Genomic DNA, 27,041 nt, shown 5'->3' with positions numbered 1-27,041 from the left:
TTTTTTTTTTTGCTCTTAGTACCATTCCTTCCAGAACCATCCATCCTGCATCCCCATCTAGACTGGCTGTTCTCAGGGTCTAAATGTGTGGCTGCATTGCCGGGGCTTTTTCTCTTCATTTGTTTTGTATTGGACCCTATTTCCTGGATTTCAAGGTGTTCTCTCTCTCTTTTCTCCCTTGCCCTGATGAAACATTCTTTCACTCTGTTTTTGTGCAGTACTACATCTGGAACTCCAGCCTCTAGGATTCTATAGCAGAAAGTTCCATTGATCCAACCCCAACTTTGCACCACCCACTCCGGCAGGCAGTTTAGTTTCAGCTTTCTCTGCTCTGCTAAATCAGCTTTCACACAATGGCATCCCATCTTGCAAAATTTGGTTGATATCTCTCTATAAGATTTCTGGGTTTATACTGTTTTTATTCTTTACTGTCCTTTTATTAGAGTTTTAGGAGGAAGCAGAGATATATACACTTGTCCAGTTTACTATGTTTAACTAGAAGTCAAGGACTGAATGTTCACAAACAGAATTACAAGGTCAGTTACCATGTCTCATACCATTTTTTTCCCTTCTAGCATCAAGTACAAAGACTTATAGTACACTAAGAACTCAAGAAGTATTTGCCAATAACAGTGGGTCGATATTTTAACTAACTAAATGCTAACACTGAGACCACTCAGATTATAATATGTAAAGCAATCAGAATATTAAAACATACGAACATCTGTTAATTGTTCTTAGGTAATTCTAAAGGCACATGGGTTTCCTAGGAGCTGAAACATTGCCAGGAGAATCAGGCGCTCTATGCAAGCCTATAGTTGCAGGATATCACAATTCAACATATTCTGGATATTGCTTCTTTATAATACAACAAAGTAAAAAAAAAAAACCCCTTTAGAAATAAGTTTATTTTACTATTTTACTTTTTGCTCAAATAGTAGTATATAAATACCAACACTGGTAAAACGCTACAGTTTTTGCATTCCAGATAAAGTCATTCATTTATTCAACAAATACTTATGATTCTACTATGTTCAGGTACTTTCCAGGTACTAGTAAACACTATAGAAAAGACAAATGAGGTTCCTGTTCACATACAGGGAGATAGACCATGAACATATAAATCAACAGTGGTAAGCCCTACACAGATTTAAAGTCAGGTGATGTAACAGAGGGTGACTAGGGTCAGGGAAGTCAACTCAGGAGCTGATGTACCATTATCAAGAAAGAGTCTTGATAATGGAAGAGCAGAAGAGAATTTTAGTCAGAGAGAATAGCCAATACAAAGATCCTGAGACAAGAAAGAGCTTGCCTGGCATGTAGGAAAATGGTACCAGGCGAGCAGAATGTGTGATACAGGCCAAGGCAAGAATCCAGAGATTGGAAAACCAGGTCAGGAGTTTCCAACAGAAAACTGCTGGAAAGTTTTATGCAAGGAGAGACATGAAGCAATGTGGTTTCTGTAAAGATCATTTGGCTACTCTGAAGAAAATGTATTATACAGTGGCAAGAGTGAGGGAGGGTGCCAAAGGGCTATAGCAATGCTTCAGGTGAAACTGTAGCAGCCTGATCAAGGGAGGAAACTGCCAAGAAAATAAAGGGCAATTTCATTTTCTTGTGGAGGAACAACAGACCACCTTATTGATGGATCAGATGTGGACAGGCGGTATAGGAGAGTGGGAGCAAAGATATCATGAGATGTGAGATGTGGACAACTGCGTGAATGGTAATGTCATATGTCAAGACAGGGAAGGGTGGAAAAGTGCGCTGCCCACTTCAGGAGAACAGAAATTCTGTTTTGGACATTTAAGTTTAGATGCATGTTAGACGTCCAAGTGGCGATGATGACAAGTCTGGAGGTTCTGGGAATGGCCAGCGTGGATGGTGTGTAAAGCCATGGGACAAGATGCTACCCAGGCAGGCCTGTACAGAGAGAAAGAAGGAGGAAGGTTTGAACTCCTGGGGTGCTCTACTACCTAAGAAGATGAAGCCCTAGTGAACAAACAGTAATTCCTGTCAGAGTTCACTATGCAATCACGGCACCTTAATACAAACTAGAAGTTAAACTCACACCTATGTTATTGCCTGAATTACAATAATGTAATTCCACAAAGCAGATGCAGCTGAAAAAATTCTGACAATTCAGAAATCAATAGGCATTGTAGAGACATGCAAAGAATCATATTAAGGTTTCTATTTTGCAAGACTACATAAGGTTTGCTTTAGTATTAACCAAAAAAGGGTTAGACAGTGATGAGCACATTTGGTCAAATTGAGTAATAGAAATGAATCTACCGCGTTTGGGGCACTTTACACTTCTGCCAAAGAATTTATTGGCGTAATCCATACTTTTAGCCAACACTGAACCCAGTAACATCTGATTTACATCCAAAAGCCTAAATACATTCCCAAAAGCCAAATATAAAGCATCAGACTTTACTCAAGGTCCATACTGAATCCTGAAATGTCCAAGCTTCCAGGAGCAGCTATATTTGGCAGTACTGTATTAACCATGTGCAAACTGAACAACAGCCCTCCCAAGGAAACAACCACTTCCAGAAAAGACTCAGTAAAGAGAAGTCTACACTTAGAATAAGACATGCTAGACATCTTTAGAACACACACTAAAGACAAACTGAAGCCTTGCTACTCCAAGAGTGGTCTGAAAAGCAGCAGCAGCATGGGAAAACTTGGAAATTCATGCTGTCAGTCCCTCCACCCAAGACCTACTGAATGAGAACCTACAGTTTAGCAAGACTCCAGGTGGTTCACATGCCCATCAGAGTCCTGGTCCAGGAGCCTCGATCTCAGGGCACTTGCTCAGTACTGCACTAGTCAGAGGACAGTTAGGTGAATATAATAAACTCTTTACTCCAGAATCAGTAGCATAATCAGTTTTTGAAAAAGGAATGCTCAAGCTAATAATGTATCCCTTAATTGTTTTAAGGCAACCATATAAAATAAAGTTAATATATATAATTTACTCACGAAGTTAGTCCCATACATTAAATATATTTATGAACTTCATGGTAACTAGGTATAAGCACAAGTATAAACAACTGTGTTACCAAACCAAGTTGTTTTAAAAGTTTCTCTTTCCTCTTTATTGGATGGCCTAACGGTCTCAATAATGGCAGTTTTCTTGGCAAGTTTTCTCAAGGAACACATATAATTTATTGCAGATATTCATTCATACTGTACCCCTATTCACTCATCAGCAGATACTGTTTGAGCCTCTATTATGCCAGGCACAGAAAACAGCAGTGAACAAAACAGGCAAATGCTCTGCCTTCCTGTTAACTAAACCCTACTGCCCACAGACCTGGGGGTCGGTCTCTGAGAGCTGAGAGTTGAGAGACGCCCACCCCTCCCTGAGCTTCGGACACAAGATCAGGAAGAAACCACAGGATACAAGGTACAGGTTGTAAACCTACAAAACTGCATGTTCATTTCTTATAAATGCAGACACAGCTCCATCATCCCATGCACCACGATCCCAGCTTGGACATCATCCTTTCTCTTGTGCCAAACAAATCCCTCCCCCCGCAACAACTGGAAACCTCCCCAGGAAACCTTTCTTGGACCAACCTCACTTAGCTCCAGATATCCGCTCCCTAAAAGACCTTTCATTCCCACTTTCCCTCCTGTCTTGTGGCTACCTTTGGTGCAGTACGATGCTATAAACATGATTAGAAATAATGATAATGGCAGCTTGCTAGTACTTACCGTGTGCTTTCTTCTATGCCAAGTGTTCTCATGTAACTGTACCTACATCAGCCAATTTTCCAGGAAGGGAAAACTAAGGCTTCGAGTTTAAACTGCTCTAGATCACATGACTAACAAATGGCAGAATCAGAACTCCACTTGCTTTCTTATAGCGTTTTTCAGCTTGGTGGAGAGAAGTAAGCAGCCAACAGAAAAATATCAGAGGACATCGGTTTCCAGGAAGTTACTGAAATATCTTTTTCATCTTTCCTTTTATCATTCAAATAGCAGTTAACAAGGGCCTGTTGCCATAAATCATCCTCAGTTTTCCCTCTTACTTAGATCTTATTTTATTCTGACCCCAAATATTCCTATATAAATGTTTAATGGTGATTCTTTTCTTTTATCACAAATTTGTTATAAATGCAAAGTAGCTGTGAATGATTGTCCAAATGAGCAGGACAAAAACTCCCCCAATTAAGTCTAATCCACACACCTGAACTTAATGGGACTTCAACACCCCCAGAAGATTAATCAGCACTGCAGGCTCCCGAGAGCACAAAGGCTATTTTGTGGGAGTGATACTGAGCTGCAATCTTCTTTTCTGTGATTACACCTCATTTTATAACAATGTTCAGACATTTGGTTTGAGCAAGTATAGTAATTACATTTCTCACTTTGAACTAATTTAAGCAGCTACATCTGAGCTCCTCCACAGTCCTCAGGCTCCTCTGCCCTCCTCCTCTTCCTACCCAGAGCACTTCTGTTTGAGGAGACCCAGGGCCTCTTCACAGAGTGCCTGTCTCCTCTGCACTCTTTGCTATTACAAATGAATTCTCCAAGCCTGCCCTCCTGCAATGGCAGCCTGCCCTGCCTGCTTCTTGGCCTTCATGTGGATGATCCCTGCAGGAAAACAACCAGGCCAATCAGGTGCTCCCTTTCCCCAACCATGTAGCCTGGGTTTGGCTCCCCAGGCCTGTGTCCTCACCGGTAAAATGGTGCTTTTCTGTGGCCTAGTTGTTGGTGGACACAACTTGGAGCTGATATTGTTGCCTTGAGGTCAGAACAGCAGGCACTCACTCCAAGGTAGGAGGTTCTCACAGGATCCGGGCAAATGTCAGAGCCACAAACACCACTACGGAGACAGAAAATCCCATAGCCTGTGCCCCCCAGAGAAAATGAGAAACCAGGATTTCCTAATCTTCTCCACCCACGAACTTTCTAATCCTCCAACCTCCTTCTTGTAATTCCCTCTTCACAGTGATCAAGAATAATGAATGGAAATGTTAACAAAAGCAAGACCGGGTTTGCCCCCTTCCGCCCTCCTCCAAATCAAAGACCCCAGTTTTGCTAGGTGGGCCCCAATATTTTATCAGCTCATGTCTGTGCACACAAGTTTTCCTCCAAGATTGCAAGGAGCTTTTAGAGAGACAGTAACAAGCGCATAACAGGTTGAGGATATGAAGTCAGTCATTAAACTCTCTGCACACCATTCCTGGGATGGCCTGACTTTTCATCTCTGGGGAGGATTTTTTTAAGGGAGGGGAGAATGGAATGTCAGGGGCAGGTAGTAACACACTTCAAAATGTGTTATTTCACTTTCCTTCTGCTTGGCAAATGAGCCCTCCTTGCTGCAGGTGAGAGACAGGCCAGAAATAGTTAACATCAAGTTCTCCTTTGCAGGGAGCGAACCCGTTCCACTAGAATGGCCTGATAAAGGGAGCTGCCACTTCCTTAGAGATAAGATCCACCCTTCCTGAGTGCTCAGTCCCACAAGTGAGGCAGGGCCATCCACTGACACCAGCCTGGGCTTCTGGTCCAAGTCACTGGACACTAATTACTTGGGGCAGTGGAAAGTTAAGTCTCTTTCTCAAATAGGGCATTCAGCTCCTTTATTCGTGGCTAAATGTCCCTGGACAGAAAGTCTCTAATCTCAGAGCTAATGTGAACCAACAATGAAAAAACTCCCAAATCACAACTTAACAGGAACTTGAGATGGCTATACATGTGCATATGCCAGGCAGAGGGACCAAACTGAGATGAGACCTAACACAAAATAGTCATGGATTTAGACACATCCTTTTGTGGCTAGAGAGAAGAGCAAAGAAGGCCTGGTGGTGGTGGTGGTGGTGGTGGTGGTGGTGAATACCTATGTCTGAATTCAAGAAAAACACCACAAGCAGTGAAAATCCATCAAATGACAATCTTTAGAGCCATTTAAATCGTCCTCATCAAGTAAAGATTCAGCTGAGAGGGCTCTAATTTGTTATGTGGCCACAGATGCAGAAGAACTAACTGCACGTAAATCAGAGTTGGGTAAGCAGCATGCAGTTTCTGTCTGCAAGGGGTGGGGGGACACTCTTTAAGCAATTTTATGCTGAGTCTTCATGCACAGTGACTGTTACACACACCCTCATTCACATGCTTTGCAAATCTAGATTTTGGTGTCTGGTTTGCTTAAATCAAAATATCAACTTGGACTTATTCTCTGTAGCTGAATCACTTTTGTCTTTTCACCTGCGAAGACATTGTATCCATTCATGTTTCACCTTGGGAACTCCCCAGAACTCCATTTTGAAGACAGTTCTCCCATGGTTCTTGGGACTGTCTTAAAATACTATTAGCACAAAAAAGTAAAAGGCACTCTAGTAATAATTTTACTTTTCAGAATAAACAACAAAATATCAAAAGCTGGGCAAGGAAGCCAGAGGACTAAAGGGACAGGAAAAAGAATTATCAAAATGCTCAGGACACAGCTCGTGTGGAGGGCCATATGCCACCAACCCAGGCCATGCCCTCTCTCCTCCCCTTATTACTTTTCTGTAGTCCCCTCTGGCCCCTTCACAGTCACAAATCCTTAGTGCAATCTAAGAGAATCCCAGCATTCAATTAACAATGAGTGCCTGGCTCTAGATTCTCCACGCCCATTTTTACTTGGCTTAGACAGGATTTATCAGTTTGTTTTCAGCTCCAAAGATAGTTCCTCACAAAACCAGTCTCTTGGGCCCCTATCCTTTCTTGCTGGTTCCATTTCAAGCTGCTTATCAGAGGAGCAACCCTTCCCTTCTGTCTGGACCGCAGGCCCCCTCAACAAGGCTTTAAGATGAAACTGCTTTCCAGGTGCCAACAACAACCACCTGGCACATGTTAGGCACCTCAAATGTGCCAGACGCGCAGCAGGCTCTTTCAGACGTTGTGTCTAATTGAATCCTCATAAGTCGCACACTGGTTCCATTTGACAGACAAGAAAACTGAAGTTTAGGAAGAGAAATATGCAATAAAAAGGGCAGAGTCTGAATCTGAAACCAGATTTCCCTGCCTCTGAGACTCTTTTGATGAAGCCATAGCAATTCCTATAGGAATTTCCCGTACAGCTTCTTCAAACTGGTCAGAGCACCGAGCAAATTGCTCCAACCAGAACCAGAGATCCCCTCCAATGCTTGTGTACAAGTTCCCAGTCTCCAGTCCCTGAAATCATCAGGTTTTTGAAATTCTTCTTCAGCCCATAAATATCATCCTAACATTGGCTTTCATCATAACACTTATCCCATAATCCATACTATACACAATTAACAGTAGAGATCTTGAAAATCTTGGATGCCATTCGCAAAACACCTCTTCATAGGTCCATATATTAATGTACATACATCATCCAACTTAATACTTAGGAAAGCCCCGAAAAGTCGGTATTATAGTCTCTCTTTTTAACGTTTGAGGTCGCTGAGTCTTTGCAAGGTTCAGGTAATTTACCCCTGGTCACACGGCTAATAAGCAGCAGAGTGAAGTTCATACCCAGGTCTGTCTTAGTCTAGAGGTGTGCTAATACAGTAGGAAATAGCCACATGTGGCTAATGAACATGTGAAATACAACTGGTCTGGATGAGATGTCCTAAGTGTAAAATAAACGATGTATTTCAAAGATGTAGTACAAAAATAATGCAGAATATTTCATTAATAATTTTTAATACTGATTACATGGTGAAATGATAATTTTTGGATATACTGAATTAAATAAAAATATTTTACCTGTTTCTAATTAACTTTTTTTAAACAATGCTACAAAAACATTTAAAATTACTTATGTGGCTTGCCTTGTATTTCTATAGACAGCACTGGTCTAAATCCTATGGCCTTTGCCTCCCTATAACTCAGGTCTTCCTAATTTACACCTGACACTGAAAAAGAACAAAACCACCCTGACAGCCTCATTTCTGGTAACAAGAATTTCGTTTCCCGATAAAGTAGTTTAAGAATAATTTTAAATGAAAAAGTGTAACTTTGTGTGCTGATGCCAAAGATTCTACAGGTAGCCTACATAGGGCTATCCCTCTTCCCTGCCCACTCCGCCCGGATCTTTAGCATATTCATAACATCTGATTAAATCTTCTCAGGCTGTCTTTTTTTTAAATCACTACCTGTACTCACCATCCCAATTCTTAACCTCACTAGCTAAAAAATGGTTCCTAAATCAAGAGAACCTCACTTTTTTTCTCCTGAGAATGAGGTGTTCATAGTAGGAAGTTGAGCTGAAAGATGTCATGCGCAAGATCTACAGTGAAATGGGAGGGAGTCTGTTACACTGCCATACCTTTCATTTGAGGAGTGGTTCTCAGTGCAGGGCATTAGGCTGGTGCGTGGCTGGGTCCTGACTGGTGCAGGAAGACCTGAGGCTGTTTGCTCTGGGTGCCTTCACTGTGGAAAACCTACCCAACTGAGGCTCTTGACCTACAGCAACTGCCAACCTATGGGTTAGTTCTTTCTCAGGGTTTTCAATTTTATGTTACAATAATCATCAGTTGCAGCAGACACCCTTTTTAAAATTGCTTTCTACCTACTGGGTACTGTGCTGAGCACGTGACCCACGTTATCTCATTTAATCCCCAGCCATTCTTTGAGGAATTACTCGCTGCAAATGAGGAAATCAGAACTCAGGACCCAGGCAATACTCATTCAACAGCAGGCTCTGAAAGTAACGCCGAAGGAGAATGAGTCTCCCTTTCCCCAGCATTCCTATGATACCCCTGACGCTTGCAGAGAGGAGGGGATTAGGTCAGTTGCAAAAGTGCTAACACGGCATCATTTAATAGTTACTTATATTACATGTTTTTAAACAGCACTCCCACATGATGACATGACAAATGGCACTTTTACCTGCATGTTGTAACGGGCCACACAGGCATAAGTTATGTGAATTAACTGGCTTGAAGGGACTTGTAAAACTAAGCTACAACTGGGGACAAAAGTTACAGCTGGAATGTCGGCATGAACAGCTCACTTCCTTGCCTTAATTGGCTTCTATCTTGGTGTTAATTGACTTTGAGTTAAGTGCCTTTCATACAAATAGAGGAAAGCTGACCTTTGGAGGGCTGGTGACTTGTTGGGTAAATATGTCTTTATGGACTTCATAAAATGCAGATTGTGTAAACACATACTCAGGAACTATTAAAAGCACTGGGTGGCTGGAGTAAGGCACAAAGGTGGCCTTTAAGATTCCTAAGTACTCAGTTGTTGGACATTTAAGAAAAGAAACATCAAAAAGGTAATTACAATTTAGGAAGCAGATCTCAAACTCTGGCTTGCCGGCCGAGGAATCACCTGGGGAGCTTTTCAAAAATGGATTCCCTGGGCTGCACACCCAGAGAGCCTGATCCAGGAGGTCTGGGTGGGCGGCAGACATGTATATTTTAACAAGCCCTCCAGACTACTGAGTAGGTGGCCCAGGACCAGCTTCAAGAAACAATGATTTCAGTGCTGCTATAAGCAGCTCATTCACCTTCTCGCCTGGCCTTCTGCAACCCTACGAAAGAATACCACCCGGAGACTATAGGAAGAATGGGGGTCCTTCACCTAGAAGTGGACCAACCATTACTTTGGAGCAGGAGGAATGCCCTCTCTCATCCTTACCCAGCACATCAAGAGGCAACAGGACGCCCAAGTGCTCAGCCTGGCACCTTCTTTTTGCCCTTCCAAAGGGAGAGATGTCTATTCCTCTAAAGCCCACAGTAGCTGATGGTAACTGATACATCCATTAAAAGCAAAATTTAGGGAGCGGGCTTGGCACAAGTAGCATACATTATCCATGCAAACGACCTGGGGCCTTTACACTAACCATAGCCCCTAAGCCGCCCTAAATGCCACAAAGAGAGGCAAATACCCACAGTATCTAAGATCAATCTGTGGCATCTAGAAAAAGACCACCAGTTCTGGCCCCCCATTTTAAGAGACACATGGTTGAATGTGAACACTGATAAGGAGACCAGGATGATGTCTGACCTGAAGGAGAGAAGAGAGGGAGCACTGCCTTCGGGTATCAGCGGGGCAATCAGAACAACATGGAACTAACTGGTTATCGCTGCCGCGGACAGTGGTTCCACAGAACTCTGACAATCAGCCACAAAGGCTAGTCACTGGGCACGTGGGTTCCTTATTGCAGAAGTGTCCAAACAGAAAGTTAAAGCCCATCTGGTATGGTAGAACAGAGCATACTTCTCAGCTCCCTGAATTGGTAAGATCTTCTGATCCTGCGTTTCATCCGTGAGGGTGGAAGACGGGGTGAGCTGTGTGCTTTCACATGAACGAATGTGCCCTCGACCATGAATAACCCTGTCCCCAAAGCTTATCAGAGTGGTTCATTATAACATTTGTTTTTTCTACTGGACACAGACATTGCCAAATTAAGTATCAAATGTAGTGACTTAAGTATTCCCAAGGCCAAAAAGTGTCAAATCACTAAACAGTTTATGAATGAGTATGGATTTTCAACAACCAAGAATGAGTTCTTGTTGGTAAGTTAGTGCATAGTTTCATTGAAAAATTCACAAAAGCTATGTAAGAAACTGCTAATATTCCCACTCTAGGGGTATGCTACCTCAGAAACATTAACAATCCAATTTACACCAACACGCTACTAGTAAAACTACTAAAAGAAACCTTGAATCTTAAAAAAACAGGGCCTACATTTTCAAAGAACAAGTTGTTTTCTCAGACATGCACTATAGCACATATTCATTCCCATGTGTTTGAATTAAATGATTCTTAATTTCATCTGTCAGATTATGAATCCTCTTCATGGAAGTTAGGGCCCACTTGTTTTGTTTTTTTTTTAACATGTGAGTGCAGTGCACTTTGTTGCATTATGATCCCATATGGTTGTCAGACCTCAGAAGTTGCATTTTTGCTCTCCTTGAGAATTACTGAGGCTCTGTGGCTATGAGTGCTTGCTCAAGGCCTTATCATTTGGTCACCAGTGAGTCAACCCTGGTCTGTGTCTGGAAAGGGCCCAGCATCCACACCACCCACACCCAAGACCCGTTCTGCTGTTAGCTCTACTGAGAAGCTATTCAGACCACTAGGACTTTCTCCGAGGTTCTGACCTTTTGTCAAGACACATTAGTATAGAAAGAAACAAACATACTCAGTCAACTGCAGGAATCTTTAGGAGATACACAACTTTTGGGCACTACTGGTCTAACCTCAAAGTCTATCTGCCTCAAACTTCTGTGAAGGGAGGTTTGCGGGGAACAGAGAGAGAAGAAGGGAGCAAAAGAGACTAGGCAGGGATTGACAGGAAGCTAGAAATCTATAGATGATTTAGTAAAATAGAAGATTTGGCATGTGAGGTGCATAGGCCCAGACTGTTGTGTTCAGACTACAACTTTTCTGGAAAGAGGTCTCTGAGTTCTTATCAAGTCATTGACTCTGGAGTCCCATTTCTTTGGCTCGATTTTTTTAAATTATGATAAAATATACATAACATAAAATTTACCACCGTAACCATTGATAAATACATGGTTAAGTGGCATTAAGTACATTCACATTGTTGTGCAAGGCTGTGCCATGTTTTAATTGTGTCCTTCACATTTTCTCTCAAGATTTTAAAACAATTTTCCAGGCTTCCTCACATTTGCATGTAGTGCCACATTTCTGGGTGACAAGTAATAATCTTAAAACCTGGCATCAGTTTTTGTCAGAGACATCTGTTTTAAGTCAATGTATTTTCATTTCTAGGTAAAAGCATATGATTCTATAACTGTTTTCCTCCAAATTCAAGCAAATACCAGTCTTATGTTAACAAAAGTTTTTCAAAAATCAAATGCAAGAATTCTGTTCCCTGTAAAATAAATGGCCCCACTCTACCAAAAAAGAAAAAAGGGCAAAATAAAAAACATCCTTATATTTATGACTTTAACTATTAAAATAGCTAAATCCGTATCCTAAAGGCCTCTGTGTTACATCACCAAGGAAAACTTCTGAAAAACAATAGGGCGTTCGAAGTTTCAGCCGAACCTTTTTTAAAAATAATTAAAAAGTCATAATTTTGGATAACTGTAGGTGATTTTTTTGGTGTGCCTTAGAATTTTTTTTTGGTTGTTAAATAAAAGATCTCTTGGATCACCAATTCGAATTTATTTTTATTGTCTCTTATGATCTCACTTCACATTAACATCAATCTGCTATCTTCCTCCATAAGAGATTATTTGTTCTCTAACTGGAATGAGATGGAACCGGGAGGGAAGGACCGAGACTCCTCAGGACATCCTTGTTCACGGATATGGATGTGTGTGGCCTTTTGAACACCTTCTGATATGACGGACTAATCAGGATCAACATATAACATTATATCAGTTTCAGGTGTAAAATATGATTCGGTATCTGTATATACTATGAAATGACAATAAGTGTAGTTAACATCCATCCCCCAGGGGGACCTTTAAGAAGAGTCAATGCTCCCCGGTCAACATCATCTCGATTGGTTACAACCCTCTTCCAAATCCTGATGAGTCTAAGGTAGAGTGGCATCTCTGGGATTTTTAAAATACTGACACAGGGGGCAAAATTTTAATTCAATTGGTCTAGGGATGGAGAGAAGAGTGAAAGATGGAAGGGCGTGGTATCCCAGGTAGCATCCCAAACCAACCCAGGATATAACTCCTGTTTAACAGTATAACTCCTGTTATACTGATAAATGTCCTTGTTAGCACAGTTGAGGGAGGGGTTCCATTTCAGGCTGAATGCCAGGGGTCCAGGGTGGAACACACCTAATTTCCTGGTCACTGCTGTACTGCTCAGTGTGGAACAAGAGGGATGTGGAAGGGGGCTCTGCAGGTAAACCATTTATAAACAAACCACCCTGACCATCTGGATGATCCAGAAGTACCAGGACAAGGGGCCTGAAACTCCACAATGGAATCTTTAGGCTCATAAGACATCTTTTAGTCTATGAGTAAGAAGGATGCCCAGCTGATAGGAATTCGCAAGGGAAAACAAAAGGCAAGCAGTACAGAACCCCAAGAAAAGGAAATTTTTAAAAATACACGTTCCTGTCCTACACAAGCAGTATGAGTCTTGTTATCCCAAGAGGAGTCCTGACTGAGAACTATAGTTTTAAAGCAGGATTGGGAAATGGATCAAGTCTCTTGGTTTGGGAACTTTGTCATTCTTCCTCAAGCCTAGGTTTCTACACGTCTTTGGCCACAAAACTTAGTGTGATTTGGTACAATTATCCAGACTTTATCTGGAGTTAGCCTACGGGGCATTGGCCTTATAAAACCTTAAAGTAAAAGCTACTATAATAAATGTTCATTATATGACCAGCTGGTCAACTCTTCCCTTCCTCTCTTTGCTGTAGTAGCACCTGTTGGCTTAGAAGTGTACAGAGTCCTCACACAAATGTGCCAAAACCACCACCCTTCCCACCCTGGCATCCTCCAACCTCCACCCTAGGAGACCTGCATATCAAATAGTACTTCCTGCTGTCTATGACCACACCACCTTGGCAATTAACATCAAAAACAAACACATGAGGAGAACAGAAGGCGCTGAAGCTGGGGAGGAAGAACATGCACAGGTAATGTTTCATGAACTTTTTTTGCTGGTGCCCAGGTGCAAAAACCTGGGAACGTCACATGTATTTCAACTTTCATCTAAGGGCTCATCATCTCCACTCTCCCAGGATGGTGAGCTGAAGGAGGCCTTCCTCTACCTCCACTCCCTACCCTCCTGTCCCTGAAGCACAACATGTGGAAGCTGTACCTCAGGACCTTTACTTGCCATCTGCAGGGGAGACACACAGGGACAGAGTTTGGCAAGCTCATCTATCTCAACCTTGGACAGAGGCTAACCAAGGCTAGCAATCTGTTCAATGTTGATGGTGCACCATCAACATGGGCCACGTTTATCTGAATTGTATGTTTCTACCATCTTTTTTCTGTCTCCTGAGCATTCAACAACTCGAGGGTAGCAACTGTCATGAATGTTTAACGTAGCACCCCAAACAGTACTGTAACCAAGGCCAGATGACATCTGCTTGCTGACATATCCCAAAACACCAAATGACTGTGTCACCCCAAGTTTATCATTCAACCTCTCTGGATTGTAAGGTGTACAAGAAGGCAGCTGAGCTGATATTTTCCTAAGATTCTCTCCAGTTCTACAACATTAGAGTCAAGTTGCAACCATTTGATTCTATTGAGAAAGGGCAATTGCAATTGACCAGTGCTGTGTTCTATAGCAGTAACAATATTGAAAACAAACAAAATTCCTCACTTGGGTTATTTCAAGCTGCAAATTTCATCCACAAAGTTAAGTTGGTTGATTTTGTTCTGAATTTCACAGCCCCCTTGGCCATCTTCTAATAAACATATAAACATAATGACAATCTCTTTGGAACAAAGGTTTCTAAAGCAATGCATTTCACTAAAGCCAGCAAGAAAAGTTCTGCCCAGACATGGTGGAGCCACAGCTATTAGTGGCCTCTCTAACTCCAGTCTCACCTGTTCCCTACCCTCTAACTAGTTTGTATTTACCAATATATATCATTTTATCGTTTCTTTGCTTCAAAACCTTAAACAGCTCCATTCTATCTAGAGAACCAAAGTCCAAATACCTATTTTGTTAGCCTTGCACACACTAATTTAGCCTCAGCCTACTGGATCAGTTCTTTCTCTGAGCTTCCCCTCATCCCCCCAATAAACCCAGAAGTGGGGTTTCCCTGCCTATGGAAGAAACCTTTGGCCACAAGATGCCTTCTCCCCAGCTTGCCTGACCCACCCTTCCTCAAAATACCACCGTCCTTAGCTAAGTCCTGTAAAACTCAAGTCCCGCCTTGTTGAAAGTTACCTCTTCCCTGGCTTGTATGGCAAGAGGCATTTCAATTTCTTCTTTGTATTTGTCTCTATTTAAAATATATATATTATACTAAGAATAAAAAAAATTAACATAAACTGACTTGCAATATTTGCTGAGTCCAGAGAAGAAACTCAGCATCTTGCCTGAGGTCCCACAGCAGGTTAGTGGCAAAGAAGGGATGGAACCCTAAGTTTCCTAACTCCTGGAACTTACTACACATTATAACTGGGTACCCATCTTCTTTGCTACTTGGTATCCACCAAGAGCTTCCAATGTTGGATGTATCTTCTTTTCCACAATAAATAGAGTTGTGTACTACACAACACAGGTGTTTGATAAAGGCTGACTGTGAGAGGAGAGAGGGGAAGAACTGGAAGACAGAGAAGACTCACTCCCCAGCTCTTCCTCCTTTATAAGACTCAGCTTGATGCCAGGTCTCCAGGAGAGATGTCCTGACTTATATATTCAACTCTCTTCATCCACCTCCAACTAAACTTGTCCTGCTTTCCTTCAGACCTTCCCACTAATCCACCCGAGTAGGAATGCACCCTCTTCATATGCCTCCCCTATGGAATGACCACACTTCTGTCCTCTCATCCTGAATGAGGGTCACAGTGATGATTCCCAACTTCCTAAGTATAAATACTAAAAGGGAGAAAATTCAGGGTATAGCCTCCTTCCCCAGGAATTACAGCCATACTCTTTAATAACTGTGAGTTGAGAAAAATATGACCAACATCCACTGTGAATGCAGTAATGTTTTAATGAGGTTATATTTTATTATTCCATAAACACATTGAAAGAGAGTAATATGTATATGCGTGACATTATACATTCGGTTCACAAACAACACCTGGAGTGCTTATGGGTTCCTAGTTATTTGTTTGGAAACTGCTGGGTGATGGCATCAGTTCAGGATTTCAGAGGGGTTATCTAAATGCTGGGGAGGGGCCTTAAGTCTCTTATCACCTTCCTCTGAAAGAAAAAATATGACAGGCTAATAAAAATACAACCAGACAGGGTCTCCAGTTAGCTCATTTCGGATTTCCTATTGCATTTACCTCTATGTTGAAGTTATAACTAACATAGGCGTTGGGATTTTTAGTACCTCTTTTTGGGGGGAACAAAGGGTCTCTCACTTTAGTGCTCCGGTCGGTTCTTGGCTTTCCTAGCAATGCTGCCTCAAGAATGCCCTAATCCGATTCGTATTCCAGTCTCTTCCCATCTCTCACCAGGAATTATCTCTAAAGAGTAAGCACTGACAAGTGATGAATAATTTGCATTTTAACCCTATTCAAATTTGGGTAAATGGTTTAAATATGCATGCTAATATTCTATCATTATTCCAATTAAGGAAACTATTATGTTAAAGTGTTTAATCAGAAGAATTAGAGTGAATTCCAGACACCTAAAATTAACCTCTAATAGTCTCGACATTCATTTCATTTAAGTGTAATTTGCCAAGCTATAAGCAACTCCCTGCTTAAGACTTCTGCCTAGGCACGTGGGGATTCCTGATAAGACCTAAAAGCAATTCATTTCCTAACTAGATTGCTGTCTAAAAGAATAAACTACAAGGGCTGCAATTTAAATACAATCAAATCCCCAAGCAGTTACATTCCAGAAGACTTAAACATCAAGATCTTGATTCCTAGGAACAACAATGCTATTTGCATCAGAAACAACACAACCACTTCCTCTTTCTCTGACCTTCTCTGTTTAATTACTTCCTGTGATTTCTTCTAGGGCTGAGTCTGCCTGCTTCCCAGGGCGGCAAGCTTTCCATACAAAACAGATTTGTCTAGAAGGTAGAGTGCCAGCTGATTGTCAGACATTACAAAGTGCAGGGACTCCTATTTCTTTTTAAGTGATGGAACTCTTGGGTCTCCTGGCATTCACCAAGAACTTTTTTTAAGCCATAAGAAAAAATTCTCCCAGTACATTCTCACATAAAATCAAGCTATACTTCAAAGCTGGAAGTCCTGCCAGGGATAGGGAAGTGTAGGAGCATGATAATATCTCTGTCTATTGTCCATTGAGCCTCCTCAACAGATTCCAAATGCCAGGTATGCAAAGTCACCTTGGAAGACACAAACCTGGCAGCTGTGAGCTCACTATCACTACAACCACAGATAGGCCCTTACTACTCAAAGTGTGGTCCATGGATCGGCAGCAACCTGGAAGTTTGTTTGTTAAAAATGCAGAATCTCAGGCCTTACTGAATCAGAATCCTCATCTGACAAGATTCCCAAGTGATTTCATTCAAGTTTGATCTTCCTCTTAAAACAGCTGGGCTAAAACACAGGTCCAGGAGAATACTATGCTTCGTTAGCCATTCTGCTCAACATGCTTTCCATCAAGGATAAGGTAGCTAGTTCCCTTAAAAGAGGTATCTGTAAAGCTGCTCTTTATATCAATACAGAAAAGGCCACCTCAGTGGGTACTGGTTCCCTGCTCCACAGAGCTAAACAAGAATGCAAAGAAGAAATATCACCTCAGTTTTGAGATGTTTACAATATTCTAAGTGAGTTCTAATTTCATTCACTCAACAGTAATGTACATCAAGCTGTACGCACAGCACAATTTTTTTTAATACAAGAAAACTGAAGCTCTGAAGTTATGACATGTAATGTTGTTTTTCAGACACGGGATCTAAAGTCAAAGGACCTGCATTAAAAATAACAAATCCTGCTCTGTGACCTCAGACGAGATAGTTAACCTCTTTGAATCTTCCTCACCTGTAGTTTGTGGATGCTTGACTGTTGGCCACATTCCATTTATGTGTGAGTGTGCAAGTGCATGTCCATACAAGATACACTCACCCTAAAAACTTGTAGAACATCTTAAAGGATTCTGGGAAGGGCACATACTCCTTTCTGGATAAAGTTTCTCCCACCCTAAACCTGGGAATCCCAATGTTTGCAGCTCTAAGAGGAACGCTGCAGGAAGTAGGGAAGGAAGGGAAAATAACTCTGGCAGTCTATCATACAATCAATCAAGAGGCTGTCTTCATACCCATAAGGCACATGACCATACCTAGCACCCTGAGCATAAGCTCCCTGAGGGCAGAGATGCCCTCTGAGTCACAGCTCTCTTACGGTCTGGCAGATTAGGTGTCTGGTACATTAAGTGCAGTAAGTGAATGGCACTCAACAGCTAGTCACTCCCTTTCCTCAAGCCTCACACCCAACTGTTATTTGTTTTATTTAATAAAATAAATTATACATGGCTTTGCAGTTAAGGTCCAAGTATGTTCTAAAGTCAAGTTCTTTAGATTCAAAATCTACCATACTCCAAATGGATACCTATAATCTAGTATCTCCTAATGTTCCTTAGTGTAAGACAGCTAAGAATGGATGGTACTGGATGTGAACCTGGTTTACAAACAGCAGACTCCTGATCTGAAATTTGTACACACACAGATTAATGAGGCAACAAGGCCAGCAGTAACACTGAGCCAGTGCACGCCATCCTGGCAGAGCAGACCTGTTTTAGAATTTTGAGCCTGAGAAAAATCAGATTTGATTTGACCTATTAAGTAAAGGAGAGAGATTTAATTACTATATTAAGACTATACTCACATTTATGTGGCTTTAAAAGGTCTGTAAAAATGAGTTAAAATTATTGGGATGTTGATGATTAAATTAAAACTCTAGTCCAATATCCACTTTATTTCTTGGCTGCAAATATATGATGGAAACACCAACACAGCATGCAGGTAGACAAAACAGGTCATAAGCCAATGTACTCCTAAGAGAACTCTCAGCCCTACCCATCTCCATCAAGACTATTAACTTTTGTTTCAGAAACAATCTGAATGCCATTGGTAATGCCATTGGTCTCTACTAGACCACAGATAGGGATGAAAAGAGAGCCAAGAATGCTACTATAGGTAAGTACACTGAGATTTCAGAGAGAAGGCAAGCTACCAAAGCATAAAATCTCAAAAACCATAGCCAACTAAGATCACTAAGTAAAGGGGCCAATAGTCAACTGGGCATTACTGATATTATAGTACAAAAACTAAGCTTCTATTCTAGAAAGGCCTACCAGGACAGCATTGGAAAGCCAAATGAAAAGCAGAACAAGACTTCTAAGCTCTGATTCTCCCCTGATTCTCCCAGAAACGCCCCTGAGCAAGTCACTTCAATTCTCTTAGGCATAAAGTGAAAATTTCATTTCCTGCCTCAAAAGGTTGCTGTGAAGCTAACATAGTTAATGGATATCCTCTGCCTCGTAAATTCTGAAAATAAATGATACCTTGCTACATGATGTGAGACCTACCAGAGGCGGATGAGCGCCACTGAATTCTCAATTCATTAGGTACTATGCTAAAATGCTTTACACTTCCACATTTTAACAGCCTATGAAGTGGGCAGCAGCAATGAACTTCGATTATATTAAGTAATCAAAGTAATGGCTCTCTCAGTAGAGAGTAGGCGCAGGTGTCACCTCAAACTCCATGCTTCTTGCACTACCACCATGGCAGCCTGCCCTTCATGGTAATTTTGAAAAAACAACCTCAAAGTCTTTTTGGATGTAACTACAATATGAATAATTAAGTTTTTATATAAGGTAAAATTATTTTTAAATTAATGACTATTTAACCAATCAATAAACATTTGCAGAAAGCCTACTATGGGCTCAGTGCTCTGACAGGCTATGAGTAATAAGGGTTAGTAAGTTATTATTCCTACACCTAGAAGGGCAGACGGGCCAAGCTGCTCTGTGTGTTCAGTTAGGGTGGGATCCATAGATGAAATAAACAGTGTTTATCTGAAAAATCAACACCAGAGTCAAGCCAAAGCAATATAAGAAGAAAAAGAAATAAGAGGAATAATGAAAATAAAAGACAAAGATGTCACTACTAGATTAACTAGGAAAGACAATTAAAAAAAACTTAACTTGATAATTAAGTTTTAAGCATTTATGAGTGGACCATAGGTACTATATCTAAGAATGAAAACAATCAGATTTGAAAAATCATTCTTTCAGTACACGGAGGAGCCAAAGCCATACAGGTTGTTCCAATCTCTTCAATCACAAGTATTAAATGCTAAAGTCAAAATCCATTATTTCATCTCTTCACTCCAAGTGCAAGTAAACAGAAATTAGGCATAAATATCATAAACACGACTTGTTATCATATATGCAACATGTCACATGTGAACATATTGTTGACAAAGATTACCTGAGAAATGACAGTTGTTCCTTAATTTAGCCAACTCATGCCAATTACTATCAAGGACTTTACTAAGATCCCAGCCTGACTTCCTCTCCATGGCATAGGATACTTGTCAAGCTCGGTAACCATCCTTCATGTCTACCCAGGGCAAACACAAGAAAATGCATTTTGCTCCACATAGCACTGTATGCACCAATGCAAAATATTTTTTCTACTACTGCGACTAAAAGCCCTAGAAAATGTCTAAAAAAAATCATCAATGTTCTAGCCTTAAACATTGATTAAAAAGAAATCTTTACAAGAATAATCATCAAGTCTATCAATATGACTGAGTCCTTAAAAAAAGAGAAAGTCAGCCCAATTTAAAAGAAAACAAGCAAAACACACAACCGCACATACCAAAACTTCTTGCTCTGCCTCTACTATCATCTTGTTCAGTTTTGGAGGATTTTGCTGCTAAGAGTTTGTATGTGTTCAACCCAGTAACACAGGAACTATGCCAACATTGGAGTTCATCAGCACAGCTGTATCCAACTTCAAGTGTTAAGACTCCATCAGAACCCTGTAGCTACTGCAAATTGTTAATATTGTGATTTCTGCAGAGATTCTCCTGCAGAAGCAGAAACACAGGCCCTGGCCTATTGTCTCAGCATCTTCTGCTTCCCAGATCCTAAAACAGCGACTGGAATTAAAATGGTTCTGAGTTGTCAATCACAGATCACTACCACTAGATAGTTCCACATCCAATTTCCACAAACTACTCTAAGGGATTCATGTGAACATGGGAATTTCTCAGAAGGAGGCTTCTACACACTCTAAGTTAACCAAATGCAACAACTGTAATTATTACATTAGTCAACAGGGACGAACAGCATTTTAAAATAATTAAATGTCTTTAATTCAATAGACATTTATTTATTAGGCAACCCCAATGGTATTGGGTGAACAACCAGAAAACTAGGTAATTGAGAGGTAACCCTGAATCCCAATAGCTCATGTTCTGGGAGACTCCCTGGGTAGAGACCCACTCTAAATTGTGGTAAGTGCCATACAGTGTGCGCGCGTGCACGCAAGCGCCTCAGTTTTGACTTTAGAGAATGGTGGGAGGGGAACAATAGCTCATGTTCTGGGAGACTCCCTGGGTAGAGGCCCACTCTAAATTGTGGTAAGTGCCATACAGTGTGTGTGCGTGTGCGTGTGTGTGTGTGTGTGTGTGGGTGTGTGTGTGTGCGCGCGCGCCTCAGTTATGACTTTAGAGAATGGTGGGAGGGGAAAGTCAAGAGGATCCAAGATGGTTGGGGGAAAGAGCAGAATTTCACTTTTTGGAGAAGGGAAAAAAGAAAGAATTCCAAAATAAAGAGCACAAGTAAGCAGGTTGAAGCATAATGGCTTTGGTATTCATACTGATTCACTTTTTATATTTTATTGGTTAAAGAAACTGGAAAGCAGAGGGGATCAGTTATAGCAAGAAAGGAGGTAACATCTGCTAATATCCTTATGGAAACAAACCCAGCAGATGGAGATTAGTTCAGGCCTACTATCTAACAAGATGTAAGGCCCTGCATAAGGCATTTAACTTTATTTGACTTTATGTAATTACAATGACTACATTGACAATGCCCTGGCTTAGAAACTTTTTAAGGTCTTTCCAAATATTTTTTGTCCTGCTTTCCAGATTTTATGATAAATGAACCAAGATTCCAATTCTGCAAAGTCAACTCTATGTTTTCAACTTTTAAGAAATCTACTCATGTAGAGAAGAAACACATCCCTTTTAGGCTAACAGAAAGAAAATAGGTCAATACTTGTATAAGGTCTAGTTTCCACAACTGTCATTTCAATGAATGTAGAGTAATACTTAACTCTGAAGTCACACTTTTCCTATTATCTTAAGGTGTATCGCAGAATTTTCAAACCCAAGTTTATTTAAATTCACTTTAATTCAGTATGTCCCTCATTGCATTTTCAGGGAAGATAAGGGAAGTGGGAAAAATTACGGCAGTGACAGATTGTCACCAATTCAGAATTAGGGACAGCAAGACTGACAGAAACAGTGTGAGCTCTGAAGTCAGAATGACCAAGGTTGGCTGGCTGCCCTCTCCCCTTCTGAGACAGTACCACATCGTGGTTAAAAACACAATCCTTCCTGAGCCAGGCTGCTGGGGCGCTCAAATCCCAGCTCCATCAGTTACTACAGATATGACCTTGGGCAGATTACTTAACCTGTCTGTACCTCAGTTTCCCTATTTATAAATTAGAGTAATAATACCATCTACCTCACACAATTGTTGAGAAGACTAAATGAAATAAAATGCTAAAAAAAAGTTTGCTGTCTTAGGTAAGCAACTTTACTTAAGTTTCCCCATCAGTTAAATGGGTTAACACCTCCTCAGGGTTATTTGAAAATTAAGACGGTTATTTGAAAATTAATCAGCTGTAAAAAGAGCCTACTGCAGTGTCCCCGAAAGAGCCACACTAGACACTTGTTTTATGCTTGGTGCTGGACTGGAAGCTTTGTGTATACTATCTCATTTAAGTCTCACAGCAACTCCATGAAATCAGTAATATGTATTCCCATTTTATTTGCTCAGGTAAAACCTAGGTGAGATACGTAAGTAACTTGCCTTAGATCAGAAAGTGTGCAACTGGCTAACCCTTGAACCTTAAGTATATTTTACAAATGCATTTAACATGGGCTCTTTGATTGGCCCCTGGCTGAAAAACCCAGTTATAAAAGACATTTTTCAGATAGTTGAGGCTGAATGTTAAAAACATCTGGGAATTATTCCTAATTTTGTTAAGTGTGATGATGGTATTGTGGTTTCATCAGAGTAGTCTCATCTTTTGGGAAGTAAGCTCAAGTATTTAGATATAAGAGTTCTGATGTCTAATTTTGAAATGGTTCCACGAAAATATTTAAACTTTTTTGAAATTGGAAACCTTTCAACATTAGGAACATGACTGCAGGTGAAGCTGCAAATCCATTCTCTCAGCAAGATATGTGTTGCAGAGAAGAATTGAGAGGGGCAAAATAAGAAGCTGAATGAAGGCCTTATGTCTCCGGGGTTATAGTTCACTTGAGGATTTCTTCATTTTGTCTGCGAATTTCCAAACCACTCAATGCCATGATCAAATGCTTTAAAGATACAGTATGATTTTTAAAAAACTGTTTCCTCCTATGTACGAAAGACTTGAATAGTCTGTTGATGCTCTTTACTTTTTAAATTATAAATGTTTGTAAAATTATAAATGTTAACATGCATTCTATCTGGAGTGAGATCAAAGCATCAACGTATTTTCTACATAGAAGCGGACAAGCTTTCCTGAATTACCAAATATTTATTAGAAAAGAGTTTTAAATTGACATGGAAAAGAACATTTATTTTTTTAATTAAGAAAACATTTATTTTTTAAATTAAGCACGATTTTACCAGTTGCAAGATTCTTTTATTGTATTCTGATATGAAATATAACAGGTATTTAATAAAAACCTTAAATACATATGGACTATTAAGAAAATCTATTTTACCTTAGGCACAAATATAACTCCCCTAGGTCTCCAGTTTGATGTCACCAATTCTCTTTATACGTAACATACCTTGCCTACTTCCAAAAGGTATCTGTGGGACCTCAAACATGAAACCATTAGAAAATAGAAGATCAAAATTCAAAAATCTAGGCTAATATGGCTACTGAAATCAAGCAATAATTTTGGTTCTGAGCTTTCAGACAGTGGAAGCAAAAAAAAAAAAGAGCAATTACAGCAACCTCTGTAACTGAGAGAAAAACCTTCCTGGCTCCAACATTTAAAGGGAAATTTTTCAGATGGGTCATTACATAAGAACGTTGAACAATATAATGGACAGTGTCCAAAAATGCCAGTTTAGAGCCCATGCAGCCTGCTTTCTTACCAAGCATTTCATGTCTCATGCCAAGGTCATTACATTAAAAGTAATCCTGAGAAAGCCATTTCCACAGTGGGTAAAGGCGCCACAACTTTCTGGTTCTCTAACTGAAACTAGAATGTGTCCTCAAACATCTATTGTCTCAACAGGCTTCTGACGGCACTGGGGGAAGCCGGTTCCATGCTGAACTGTTCTGAGAGCATGGAATACAGATATTTATTTCTTGCTGGTGGCCCCACCCCAACTCCTTTTCACTTAGGATACCAGATGAGGTAGGAGGCAAAGCTGACATGCTGCCATGAAAAGAGGCCAGGTCAGTATTCATAACGGATGGAACCAAGGAAGCCAACGTAAGGTAGTCGAACCAATCTTTGGGATTCTGAAGCTCAGCATACCAAGTGTCCCTCCCTACTGCTACTGCGATTTGTGCATGCAGCGACAAACAAGGGCTCACAGGAATAACTGTTATTAATCAAGTTCTACAGGGGGCAAGGCCCAGCAGCATATACCACCCTCACCTCATATTTCAGCCGAAGAAGCTAACTTTTTTTCATTTTCCCATTTCAAGATAGTCTATGAAGGCTAAGCAAAATAGGACTGGCAGATGTGGTGGGACGGCCACGACATGCACACCAGGAGGGATCCTCTCTAGCTACGGGTGACCGGCAGACTATGGGTTACTACAATCAAAGCTCCCTGGGGACCCACAGGAAGGAAATTCCCTTTCCCAAAGACCAGCCTTCCCAACCCCCGCTCCTGCCCAGCCTGGCAACAGCAGACACCAAAGGATAAAGGGGCAATAAAAAAAGAAGTGAGCAGATTCTTAGAGTAGAGCACAGCACTGTCACCTGCTGCAAAAAAAGCTCTCTCAGTCACCCAAGCCCTGAGTCACTTCCCCTCTCTGCACCGAGTCTCAATGCTCTCGGAGGCAAAAGAATGGAGACCTCGGTAGCTGGCTACCCGCAGTTCCCACCCCCCCACAGACACTCGCGGGGCCCCCTCCAAAGGCTCGTCCTAGCAGCTGCGGACAGGCTCTTTGCGCCCAAGCCAGCGCCGCTGCTACCTTTGCTAATGGCAGCTTTGAATGAAAAGAGCCGAGGCAAGCTCCGGATTTATGAATGTGCAGGGGAGGAGGGGAGGGCTATCATGTGACAATAAAGGAGAGCGTCTAATTCACAAAAAATTTTTTGGCTGGTGGCGGGCAAAGCCGCTGAGCCGCAGAGGTGGCCGCTGTGCAGTGACCACTCGGACCCGAGGCCGATGTGACCTTAGGCGCCGGGCCCAAAGGCCCGGAGTCCCAGCCTCCGTTGCACCCGCGGTTGAAACCGCCCAGGGCAGGGGTGGGAAAAAAACAAACCCAACTCCCCGACCGCGAGGCGGGTGGGAGCTGCACCTTAGCCTGAAGATAGAGAAGGGCACGGGTCCCATGGGGGGTGGCGGGTCTGGCTGGGAGCCCCTCGGCCAGAGAGCCCCAAGCATTGTTTCCCCTCAGGCCCGCGAGCTGGGCACGCATGCTTGTGCACGCGCGCGCGCGCGTACGTGTACACACACACACACACACACACACACACACACACACACACATACACACGCACGCCCGCAGCGCGCTGCCCGCACGCTCCCGCCCGCCCGCGCCCCACACGCCTCGGATCCGCCCCCCAAGCTGCTTCTACCCCGCGGGGCGCCTGTCCCGGGCCCACAAGCGCGTGCACACGTACTTGCACGCGCCGCGGGACCCGGAGGCGGCTCCAGCACGCTGGCTCGCGTAGGGACCTGAGCGCAAGCAGACCCCCGCGCAGCCGGCGCCCAGTCCTTCGCTCGCTCGGCCCTGTTTTTTATGAATGAAAATGTGGTATGCAAATGAGAGCGATTCAAGAAAACGAAATGGCGGAGCCTGGGCCCCAGAGGGCTTCCGAAGGAACTGCAGGGCGAGCGGTGGAGCGGGAGAGTCACAAAGTCACCAAGCAAAAACCCACCGACCCCAAGAAATCGGAGAGAGGGATGTCAAATCTTCCTCTCCGGCTGCCTAGGATTTCGGGGTGGGGGTGTTGTAACTCCCCGGAGAGGGAGCGGAGGCTGCCCCGAGGTCACCCATGCGCCCTTGGCCCCCGCAGCGGCCACTAGCCCGCCGACCCCAGGCACGCCCCCGCCGGCCCAAAGCAGTTTTTGCCCCCTCCTCACTTCAACAAAAAGGGAAATCTCGCGTCCTAAACCCCACAGGCCAGCGAGTCTCTGCACCCCACGCCAATTTTGCCCGAGAGTCCCCGCCTGCGTCCTCAGCCCCGGACCTCACGCTGCCCCCGCGGGGCATTCGTCCCACCCCGCGGCCAAACTTACTCGTCCGGGTGTGTTTCTTCGGTCATTTTCCTGTTCACCTAGACGCCTGTCCCGCGGCGAGCAGCTTTGCTCCCTTCATCTTCCTGTCCGCTCACCCCCCTTCTTCACATCTCCGGAGATCGCCTGATTTGGTTGGGGAGGGGGAACGGCTAGAGATGAAGGGGGCGCCGCAGAAGGCAGAAGGGGAAGCAGGGCGACCGGAGCGCGGGGTGGTTTGGGGGAAAGGGTGCAAAGGCAAGCTGCAGAGGAAGGGAGGGCCGCAGCGCCGAGGGGCGAGGCGGGTGGGGGCTTCGGGGGCTCGAGAGCGGGCGGATGGGGAGAGGTTTGGGCTGGGGACGGCGGTGAGGGAGAGGAGAAAAACAAGCGCGCCGTGGAGCGGCGGGGAATGCTGAGAGGAGGAGAAGAGGGCTGGCCTGGGGTTGGGGCTCGGTCCGGGGTCGTCCCCGGGGGGGCCGGGCCAATCACGGTTCCGGGGAGCGGTCGGCGGCCGGGGGAGGTGCGCCTGAGAGGCGGTGCAGGGCGCCCCGTCCGAGCCCCATCTCTCGACTTCACCGATTTACTCCATATTGGATTCTCACCGCCGCCAACAGGAGGAGGAAGTAGGGCGGAAGCGATGACGTCTTCCCAGCGGCCAGAGGTGGTGGAGTGCAAAAAGCTTCCTACTTGCGACCGAAAAAAAAAAGAGAGAGAGAGAGAGGGAGAGAGAGAGGAGAAAAAAAAAAACTTTGCCCCGCCTACTGAGCATGCCCGGCTTCCTTCCCCTCCCTCCCTGCTGGCTTCCA

At 42.8% G+C, this 27,041-nt stretch overlaps 1 protein-coding gene across 1 annotated transcript in view; it reads right to left on the bottom strand.

Annotated features, from left to right (window-relative positions):
* The window catches only part of SPRED2 (sprouty related EVH1 domain containing 2), a 105,820-nt gene extending 78,779 nt beyond the window's left edge, over positions 1–27,041 (bottom strand). The window contains exons 1-2 of the mRNA XM_025045122.1: positions 26,838–27,041; positions 26,260–26,382 (exon numbers count right to left, since the gene is read on the bottom strand). Of these exons, the coding sequence (XP_024900890.1) occupies positions 26,260–26,285 (26 nt within the window). The 5' untranslated portion in view covers positions 26,286–26,382; positions 26,838–27,041. The remainder of the gene's footprint in view (positions 1–26,259; positions 26,383–26,837) is intronic.

This window comes from Pteropus alecto, unplaced genomic scaffold (assembly GCF_000325575.1).
Source record: "Pteropus alecto unplaced genomic scaffold, ASM32557v1 scaffold131, whole genome shotgun sequence".
Lineage (NCBI taxonomy): Eukaryota > Metazoa > Chordata > Mammalia > Chiroptera > Pteropodidae > Pteropus > Pteropus alecto.
The sequence above is the reverse complement of the archived record's forward strand: the minus strand, read 5'-3'. Positions and strand labels throughout refer to the sequence as shown.